General features: G+C 53.2%; 3 protein-coding genes across 3 annotated transcripts; 1 reads left to right on the plus strand and 2 right to left on the minus strand.

Moving 5' to 3' along the window:
- The first annotated feature begins 810 nt into the window (after positions 1-810).
- Positions 811-3,207, plus strand: B0T23DRAFT_164944 (FAD binding domain-containing protein). The gene is made up of 2 exons (XM_062832796.1): positions 811-1,003; positions 1,064-3,207. The coding sequence occupies exons 1-2, from the start codon at positions 970-972 to the stop codon at positions 2,953-2,955; spliced, it is 1,926 nt and encodes a 641-aa protein (XP_062691764.1). The 5' UTR covers positions 811-969; the 3' UTR covers positions 2,956-3,207.
- A 54-nt stretch (positions 3,208-3,261) lies between these two features.
- Positions 3,262-5,448, minus strand: B0T23DRAFT_164959 (glutamate decarboxylase). Its single transcript, XM_062832797.1, has 3 exons — positions 4,965-5,448; positions 3,646-4,903; positions 3,262-3,559 (listed from the first exon to the last, which is right to left on the minus strand). Exons 1-3 carry the CDS (start codon positions 5,216-5,218, stop codon positions 3,506-3,508), a joined length of 1,566 nt encoding a protein of 521 aa, XP_062691765.1. The 5' UTR covers positions 5,219-5,448; the 3' UTR covers positions 3,262-3,505.
- A 1,495-nt stretch (positions 5,449-6,943) lies between these two features.
- Positions 6,944-9,216, minus strand: B0T23DRAFT_360063 (alpha/beta-hydrolase). Its single transcript, XM_062836245.1, has 2 exons — positions 8,892-9,216; positions 6,944-8,584 (listed from the first exon to the last, which is right to left on the minus strand). The coding sequence occupies exons 1-2, from the start codon at positions 8,974-8,976 to the stop codon at positions 7,353-7,355; spliced, it is 1,317 nt and encodes a 438-aa protein (XP_062691766.1). The 5' UTR covers positions 8,977-9,216; the 3' UTR covers positions 6,944-7,352.
- Positions 9,217-9,627: the final 411 nt, after the last annotated feature.

Genomic DNA, 9,627 nt, shown 5'->3' on the forward strand with positions numbered 1-9,627 from the left:
AGGAGAAAAACACCAAAGAGAAAAAAAAAAGCCGGACCAAGATCTCAGGACAGATCATCGGTGACAACGGGATTATCCTGGCCTGGAGTTCGGGCCTGGGCTTCGGGACGGCAAGTCGTGGTTGCTATGGTTGCTGTGGGGAACTGCCCTGGGGACAATGTTTATTTTTCCCTGTCCCGAGGCCGCAGCCGTTGGTAACCCCGTGGCAGACTGCACTTGTACTGTACCGCCTGTGAACATCCACTTGTATCCCACTACCGCCCGCGGCCCCACCAACGACTACCGTGTTCCATTCCCGACCTTCCCCTCCCCGTCTTCCTTCACCCAATCCTACCCATCCTTCCGACGAACCACAACGTAGCACAGAGCCCCAGGACACCCATGGACGGATCCGAACAAAGTGATCTGGCCAATCATGATGCAGCCTTTTGCTCTCTTTCAAGGAGCACAGCATTATTCAGCCCTCTGGGTGCCACCAAGCCTCACACTCCTCTGACCCAGTTGTGTGTCCCCTTTCTGCCGTGCCTCACTGCTGTGTCTGGAACAGGAGCTGTCAAATCTCACCAATACACTACTCTACATACCGGGTCCGCTTGCCGCACTTCTTGGGGATCCCTCGCCCGCTCGCCTGGACAAAGCCTATCGCGGTGAACCGGTTCATCTCTACACTATGGATACACTTGCCCCGATCTTGGTGTTCCCCAATTCTCGGAATCCATCCCGGATTTCGGTGTGTGTTGCGAGATGGCCGGCGTTTTACCCTGTCGTGAGGATTGAGATATAATTACTAAATCGTGATTCCCTCCGCTTCTTCTTTGTCTCTGTTGATTGACCATCCATTATCATTTCTATTCATTCATCCGTCCGTCCATCCATCTCCTGTTCAAGATACCCCCCTTCATTGCTCTTCTGTCTCTGGTTTCGTTCCTTTTTTTCCAGTAACCACACTCACATACACATTTATACACCATGGCGACACAATCAGATAACTGCTATGACATCGGTAAGTGAAGTCCCTTCACTCAGTAGATATTCGCACACCCATCACTAACACACCCCACAGTCATTGTCGGTGCCGGCCCCGTAGGCCTCATGCTCTCGACCTGTCTCTCACGATGGGGTTACAAGATCAAGCACATCGACAACAGGCCCGAGCCCACCGCCACCGGTCGTGCCGATGGTATCCAGCCCCGGTCTCTTGATCTTCTGCGAAACATGGGTCTCAAGTCCGCCATCATGGCCCACAAGCCCGCCCGTGTCTACGAGGTCGCCTTCTGGGACCCTCCCAAGACCGGCGGCGGCATCGTGCGTACCGGCACTTGGCCCAGCTGTCCTGAATTTATCGATGCCCGCTACCCCTTCACCACCCTTCTGCACCAGGGTCTGATTGAGCGTGTGTTCATCGCCGACCTCGAGAAGAACGGCACGGAGATCCAGCGCCCCTGGACCATCGCCGGCTTCACCTCGGACGAGAAGGCCGACCCCGAGTACCCCGTAACCGTCCAGCTCGCGCACGTGGATGACAGCAGCAAGACGGAAACCGTCAAGGCCAAGTACCTCTTCGGCGGCGAGGGTGCCCGCTCCTTCATCCGCGACCAGCTCAAGATCGGCATCACGCACAAGAACCCCATCTCGTACGTGTGGGGCGTCATGGACGGCGTCGTCAAGACCGACTTCCCCGACATGAAGATGAAGTGCACCATCCACTCGGAGCACGGATCCATCATGGTAATCCCGCGCGAGGCCAACATGGTGCGTCTGTACATCCAGATCGCCTCTTCCACGGACCCCGACTTCCACCCGCGCAAGACCGCCACCGAGGCGGAAGTCCAGGCGGCCGCCAAGCGCATCCTCGCGCCCTATTCCATCGAGTGGGAGCGCGTCGAGTGGTACTCTGTCTACCCGATCGGCCAGGGCATTTCCGATAAGTACACGCTCGACCACCGCGTCTTCCTCGGCGGCGACGCCTGCCACACGCACTCGCCCAAGGCCGGACAGGGCATGAACACGGCCTTCCTCGACGCGCTCAACCTCGCCTGGAAGATCCACGCCGTCGAAGGCGGCTTCGCCGACCGCCACATTCTCGAAACCTATGAGCCCGAGCGCAAGGACGTCGCCGAGACCTTGCTCGCCTTCGACAACAAGTACGCCAAGCTCTTTTCCCAGCGGCCCGACGCCGCCTCCACCGCCCAGGCCACTGCCTCGGGCACCCACACCAACCCGGACGCTCAGCAGTCGGCCGAAGAAAACGAGTTCATCAAGACCTTCAAGGAGGCATGCGAGTTCACGTCCGGGTACGGCGTCTTCTACAAGCCCAACGCGCTCAACTACTCCCCCGCCCACCACCCGGCCGGCACTTCCCCGACCATTCTCTCCCCGGAGCACCAAACCACCAAGCTCGTGCCCGGCCGTCTCTTTATCAACTCCACCGTCACCCGCGTCGTCGATGCCAACGTGGTGCACCTCGAGCAAGAAATCCCCCTCAACGGCTCCTTCCGCCTCTTCATCTTTGCCGGCTCTCTCACCTCCCCCGCCCAGAAATCCGCTTTGGAATCCCTCGCTGCCGGTCTCCAGAAGCCCGACAGCTTCTTCTCCCGCTTCCAGCGCCCCGACATCGACACCGTCAGCCACCACGAGCGCCACAACCCGCACAGCAAGTTCTTTACTTTGGCGACCGTCTTTGCTGCCAAGCGCGCCGAGGTCGAGATCTCGCGCGACTTGCCTGCGCTGTTGGCGCGGTACAGGGATAATGTCTATGCGGACGACCGGTGGGATCGCAGGGTGCCCGACGCCAAGGCGGCGGCACATGCGAAGATGGGCTTTGACGAGGACAAGGGCGGTGTGGTCGTTGTGAGGCCAGATGGCTATGTGGGCTTTGTGTGCAAGCTCGAGGAGGGCGGCAAGACGGTGGAGGCCTTGGAGAAGTACTTTGGTGCTTTTACTACTAAGCAGTAAGCGGCATGATACCCGGAGAGGAAAAGGGAAAAGTGCTCGGAAACAGGCCGATTGGATATACATGTATATGTCTTATGAATAAGGGTCTTTGTACATAGTTCGAATTTCTTTTGGCTGCATCTCTTTTTGTATAGTGGTAGTTTTGCATGCATTGGTTTGGATAGGCTTTGGGTATGGTTTTGTAGAGTTGTTAAATCAAACAAGTCCACAAATGAGTTCGAGTCGGGGTCATATAGTGCTCATTGTTGGTCTTTTCCTGACCATAGTGCTGATTTTCCTTGCCAAGAAAACGGCTCGTGAAATATGAAATAAAATACACGTATTAGAGAGAATCCTTAGCTTGTCTCCTATATCAACGCCCACTAAGCCCCGGTGCGGAGGGTAAGCAACTTCTTCCCACCAGGAAGATCAAGGCCAAACTTCTGACCCGCACCCTTACCCTGGTGTTGCTTGGTTCCGCGAACCATTACTTTCCGACCACAGTATCTTGACAAGGTCAGATAATCATAGGCTGTCTTTGCAGCCATGGAGGCAGTTAGCGAGCTGATAATCAGCAGATAGAGTGCGTCTTCCCCGTCTTGCCCTGCAACGAGTGTTTCTCCTTCTATAGTACGTGGTCAGCGTGTCTCTCTTCAAGGGGTCGTCGATCCACACAGAAACAACAGCACGGGACCTTGTTACGGTACTTACGTGATATTTAGGATGGTTGTGCGATGCCTTCCCGCTTACAACATGATGTTTGTGGATAAACTCCTGCTGCTTCTTGACAGTTTCCTTGTCCATCTGCTCAAGGATACCTTGGCACGACCTGATATCACTGATGAGCCCATCACACCTGTTCCTAGAGAAATCTTCTCTGACAACGATTCTGAGCATCTTCAGCCCTTCTGTTTTGGGCGCCATGGTGTACGCGGGGACGATCCATCCGCGCACACGAAGTTGATGGGCAAGAGCGAACTCATCATAGGTACGGTCCGGATCCTCCTTGAGACGGAATGCGACCAAAGGCAAGCCTTGACCAGACTTTTGGGACATGATGATGAATCCAAGAGCGGCAAGCGATTCAGCGAGGTAGTCAGCTGTGCGCGTCAGGTTGGACATGATAGCGCGGTAGCCGTGCTTGCCAAGACGGATGAGCTGATAGTACTGGCCGATGACCTGGCTAGCACCCTTGGAGAAGTTCAGGGTGAAGGAGGCTTGGTCCGCACCGAGGTAGTTGATGTTGAAAACCAGCTCCTGGGGAAGGTACTCGGCAGAACGCCAGACGACCCAACCGACACCGGGATAGACGAGGCCGTACTTGTGGCCAGAGACGTTGATGGATACAACGTTCTTCAACCTAAAATCCCATTCCAAATCGGGTACGACAAAGGGGGCAACGAAACCTCCGCTGGCGGCGTCCACATGGATTGGTGTGTCCAGCCCCCTCTCCACAAGCAAGTCATTGACTGCCTTGACATCCTCGTATTCGCCAGTGTATGTTGTGCCAAGAATGCAGCAGATGCCAATGGTGTTCTCGTCCACCAGATCGACCGTCTCCTTGGGATCGATGACGTAGCGGTCGGGTGTGCAATAGACGAACTTCTCTTCCACTTCGAAGTAACGAGTGGCCTTTTCCCAGCAGACCTGGACGGCGGATGACATGATCAGGTTGGGCTTGTCAACGGGCTTTCCCTCGGCAATACGCTTGTTCTTCCAACGTTTTTTCATGGCAAGGACGCCGAGCATGATGGCCTCAGAAGAGCCAACACTCGATGTTCCGACGGCGCTGCTAGCCTCCGCATCCTTTACTGGAGCATTAAAGAGGCGGCCAATCATGGAGACGCAGCGGTTCTGAATATCGGCCGTCTGGGGATACTCCTCGTAATCGATGAAGTTCTTGGGGAGGGACTCGGTCATGAGCTTTTCAGCTTCTTCCTCCATGTATGTGGTAACAAACGAGGCGAGGCTGTGGTGAATTGGTTAGCAAATGGATATTGAAAGAAGAGACGCATGATGCTATGACATACTTGAGCAATGGGTTGCCATCCAGGCTCAGCTCGTCCTTGATCATGCGGTAAGCAACTTCCTTGGGCATCTCCCCATCGGGCATTTCATGGCGGGGTAAGTCGGCGGCGGCGAACTTTGAGCCGTACACGCTCGTAGTGAAACGGTCTTCATCATTGGCGAGCTGAAGATGGACCGCCTTGAGGGCGCCCGTAAGTGGAATGTCGAGCCCGTCTCTGATCTCGTCCTCCTTGGGGATGATAGTAAGATGCACCATTTTGGAAGTGTTTTGCAAAGATTGATACGTGGGAATATAATGGTATTATGGTGTCTGGATATTGGATATAGCGGACAGGATTGTCAGTATGAACAGTCCGTTTTCATAAAAGTTGGTTTGGGAAAGGGACGGCGTCAAGAGGGGCAGTGTGGACAGGACAAGACAAGATGAGGCCGTCATGGTAAGACGAGCTGACGAGGGGAGCTTCTCCATGACCGTCTCCTGGTGAACCACTTACGAGGTAGCGGAGGTTGAAGCTGAAACAGACCGAACCGACAGAAAGACACCGACGACACGAAGCCCTTGCGATGCGATTGGGAGAGCCAACCAAAGTAGACTCGATATTGTTGGAATTGGAGATGGTTAGATTGAGCAAGAGACGGGAAGGAGGGGTTGTACGGGGTTGCCCAAATTATATATATGAATACTAGAGGTAGGTAGTATCGATAGGTATGCAATCAACAGGAACAGGAAGGTACCAATGCTACATCTTTTGGGCAATCGTGATTCTTGGCATCTGTTTGGTTCTTTCCCAATCGGTGACGCAGCTCATTTCGAGGGTGCCATGATTGACGAATTCTAAAAGGTAACAGAGCTGGAAGGAGCTTCCCGTGTAAGTGGTAGTGTGGAGACGACCAATCACAAACCGACGTTGGCGGGGTGCGGGACGTTCCACAACCCAACGTCCAACAGTCAAGCTCCACTTTTCCGCATTTGTCTGTTGCTTGTTTCTGCCCCCTGCTGACTAGGTACATACCTATGTAATGATTTAACAGGCCAACATCACTATTTGATGATTTGAAGGTCAAAAGGTGAGTTGGAAACTGCCTGGATGGGCTCAATTGGTGATACAGAACAACCAAGGAAGTTTGTGCTTCCACCCAGGCTGTTTGTTGATTTAGACGGGTTGAATACTACACAGTACATACACTACATAGGCTAAGGGCAAACGACGTGAAACAGCTACCCCGCATCGCATGACATCACGACTGCCAAGCTTTTCCAACGACAACCTGGAAGTTAAGACATGTTGCACCAGAATAGGTATAGTATTCTCTCTTCCAAGGGTGCTTTTACTGTATAGACTTCCTTTGACGCCTGAGATTCAGTACCTTCTGCCATTCGATCTGCCCAGCGTAAAGCTGATTAATTGAAAATGGGAACATGATCGGTTTCCATTTGCCATTGGAATCGACCCGACCCCTCATTCCGCTCACCACCGGCTGGGTCCGCCTGGTGGTTCGATCATCAGACAAATCAAGTTACTGTTCAGCGGCATTTTCATGTTGTGCTGGTCATACGGTGATATCGGTATACCAGCCACGGCAGCTTACCACTGTTGGGTACGGAGGGGCAAATACAATGCCATTGAATGGTCCAGAGTAACACAGCCAAATCGGCCCATCCAGCAGTGGAATGACAGGTCTGATGTCAAGATATAATAATCCCTTGTACAGCACCACGTGGGAGCCACGACTAAAGACAAGCCTAGTTCCAGCCCTAAGAGGCAGCTGAGTTTCAGGGGTTGTGGTCGGATTGACCGTAACCTACCTAGAGGTACGCGGGAGCCTCCATGCGACTGATACTTTCATAGATCGCTTGTGATTTCATCGGCTGCCATCCGCTGTCTCTGACAAGGAATATGCCATACATAGCGGAATGTTCAATCACAGCCCGGGAATTCGCACTCCATAGCCCAAGTCAAGTCCAGTGATATCTTGCTTTCGACGCTCTGAAAAAAGACAATCATTTTTTGGCTGGTCCGTTGACTGCCAATGTCCAATGTGATGTGGTGCTCCAAAAGTCTCTTCAACTCCCCGTGCAACCACAATGTCTCAAAGACTATTCGCCCACATTCAGCCCATTGCAGTAGTCGCTGTTACACGGACTATACTCGTCAGACTTGAAAAAGACTCTAAAGGATTGCTTCATAGTCTTTTGACGCTGATGTAGTACGGATAAATAGGCTTTCAAGCCATTGCGTTCAACATGGCTAAACCAGCAATTTTTCTCTGCATGCAATGTGTAATTGTCTGGGAACCTTGACCACGCTCAATGGATGTTTGAAAAGGGCATACTTTTGCCTCCAACCGAACAAAAGCCCATGTAACCCGTAGCTTATCACAGCAGATGCTCAAATCTCCCCATTCAAAACCCCCAGCAAAATCTCCCCCAACCTCTCCCCCTTCTTCCAAACCTCATCATGATCACCACCCTTTTCCTCCCGCAACACCACCACCTCAACCTTTTTACCCTCGTCTGCCACCTTTTGGTTCTCCCTCTCCAGATACTCCGCCATCCCCTCCGTCTGCTTCACCGGCACCAAGCTATCCTCCAAACTCTGCACCAGCACCACCTTCCTCTTCTTCCCTTCTTCCCCTTGTTGTTGAGTCAGATTCCACTCCCTCACCCACCCCTCCGCGATACTCCCAGGACACACCTTTTTCCAATCCTCCTCCTTCTTCCCAAACGCGCCGACAACAAACTCTCTATACGCCTCCCTCCACCTCTCATAACCTTTCGGGGGATCCGCAATGAAACCCGCGAGATCATACAACCCGTTGAACCCCACCACTGCCTTTGGCTTTGCTACATTATACCATCCTGCGCGCCACTCTGCAGTCCCAGCCAGCCCCCACCGCTCGGGCGACATGCAGGCTTGCAGCGCCAGCGTCGCGCCACAGCTATGGCCCGCCAGCACGTACTCCTTCATTCCAAAGTAGTTTCGGAGGAACCCCAGCGCGGTAAGCACATCGGCAATGTGGTCAGGGTGCTTGGCGGTGCGGTTGGGGTCATACGGGTCGTTAGAAGGGTGGATAGGGTGGTTAGGGTAGGGGGAGAGGCGGTAGTTGATGGAGGCGATCCCCGCCACTGTCTTCTTTCTTTGCTCAAGGGGTTGTTGAGCGAGGTACGAGAGGATTTTGGTGGCGCTTGCGTTGAAAGAGGACGAGTCGATGGCGGGGTCGCGCCAGGCGCCGCCGTGGATGTAGATGAGCCAGGGGGCCTTTGCTCCGTCCCCGAGCAGTGTGTTGGGGGTAGGTTTGCCGTAGGATAAGGCGGCCGGGGAGATGGGAATCCACATGTCGAGGGTCTGGAGGGCCAAGGCTTCCTCGCCGGGGACGTAGTCATGGCGGCGCCAGTGGTGGCCGATGATGGTCTTGTTGTCGGTGGGGTCGAGGACGGGTTTCCAACCACCACTCGAAGAACGGTTGTAGTCCGCCATTTGGTTGTTGTTGTTGTTGTTGTTGTTGTTGTTGTTGTTGTTGCTGTTGGGTGTAGACAGTGGTTTCTGTTTACTTTGTGCTTGAACTGGTACGGTACCCAAGGAGAAGATGGTAAGCCACAGGATGTTATTGATGATCATCGCTGTTTTCAGTGAGAGACGGAAGTCGAGAAAAGAAAGTGGGGTTTTCGTCACTTGGGTTCACATCCGTTCCGTGTAAAAATCAAACATCCGCGTATTACCATTACACCACCATAGCGTAACTTTCATCATCCTAGACAACGACCCATCGTTACACAAACCACCACTGGCATATTTGAACGCATCATCGATTGGTCAATGATTCCCTCCACCAATCTTACTCCCGGCCGGTCAAAAAATTGGAAAAAAGAGCCAAGAAGCAAACAAAAGCCATACCCCCCCTACCCTACCAGGTTGTGCACGGCGTACCCAGCATGTACGCGCACCGCCAAGGCTTATCTGTGATCGAAGTCTCGGAAGGCCTCCGAGTGAGTGCCCGAGAACTTGAAGCCATGAATGCAACAACGAAACCGTGCCGTGTTCCGTCGGAAGCGTTGCCGGTCTCGGAACTCGGTTCGGTACCTGTACATGCCAATCGCGGTAACCGCCCAACTTTATGCAATTGCCGGAATCTGCCTTGCCCTGCCTTGCCTTGCCGTTGTACCGTTGCCGTTGGTTCCGACACGCATCGTCATCGATCAAATTTATTGTTTATCTATTCATGACAATGAAAATTGAAAATGAATGTCCTTTCACCATGGGTTGTTGAAGTTTTGTTCGCTCCCTCGTGTAGGACTTTTGGACCCCCGTCGAGGTTGCATGATCGCTTCGTAATGCTTCGCTCGTTCGGAACCACGGCTCGACGATAACCACTCGGATCACTTGCCGCATGCTTTCCGAAGCGACGGGGAACCCTTTGCAAGAATTTTCAACGAACCGTCACGCGAATGGTGATAGGATGCATTGCTGGCAGTGAGAAAATTGGTTTCGCACCTTTTTTTCTGCTTAGAGGTTCCGAATGGAAGGACAGCATTCAACGATACGGATTTTCAGCTGGAGTCGCCGTCGGGGGTCAGAAGTGGGCAGGGTACCGTATTAGCGATATAGTACAGGATGAAACAAACCAATATGTTTTCTTACATAGAGGTGCCTTCAACGTCACTGG

The sequence above is a fragment of the Neurospora hispaniola genome (genome assembly GCF_033458365.1).
Source record: "Neurospora hispaniola strain FGSC 10403 chromosome Unknown B0T23scaffold_5, whole genome shotgun sequence".
In the NCBI taxonomy this organism is placed as follows: Eukaryota; Fungi; Ascomycota; class Sordariomycetes; order Sordariales; family Sordariaceae; genus Neurospora; species Neurospora hispaniola.

What these genes read in the sequence shown, in the direction of transcription:
- B0T23DRAFT_164944 (XM_062832796.1), top strand. Translation starts at nt 970, where the DNA reads ATGGCGACACAATCAGATAACTGCTATGACATCG. An exon ending in AGATAACTGCTATGACATCG is followed by an intron (nt 1,004 to 1,063) that starts GTAAGTGAAGTC and finishes CACACCCCACAG; the next exon opens with TCATTGTCGGTGCCGGCCCC.
- B0T23DRAFT_164959 (XM_062832797.1), bottom strand. Translation starts at nt 5,218, where the DNA reads ATGGTGCATCTTACTATCATCCCCAAGGAGGACGAGATCAGAGACGGG. An exon ending in GATGGCAACCCATTGCTCAA is followed by an intron (nt 4,904 to 4,964) that starts GTATGTCATAGC and finishes AATTCACCACAG; the next exon opens with CCTCGCCTCGTTTGTTACCA. An exon ending in ACAACCATCCTAAATATCAC is followed by an intron (nt 3,560 to 3,645) that starts GTAAGTACCGTA and finishes CACGTACTATAG; the next exon opens with AAGGAGAAACACTCGTTGCA.
- B0T23DRAFT_360063 (XM_062836245.1), bottom strand. Translation starts at nt 8,976, where the DNA reads ATGGCTTCAAGTTCTCGGGCACTCACTCGGAGGCCTTCCGAGACTTCG. An exon ending in GCGGTGCGCGTACATGCTGG is followed by an intron (nt 8,585 to 8,891) that starts GTACGCCGTGCA and finishes CACTGAAAACAG; the next exon opens with CGATGATCATCAATAACATC.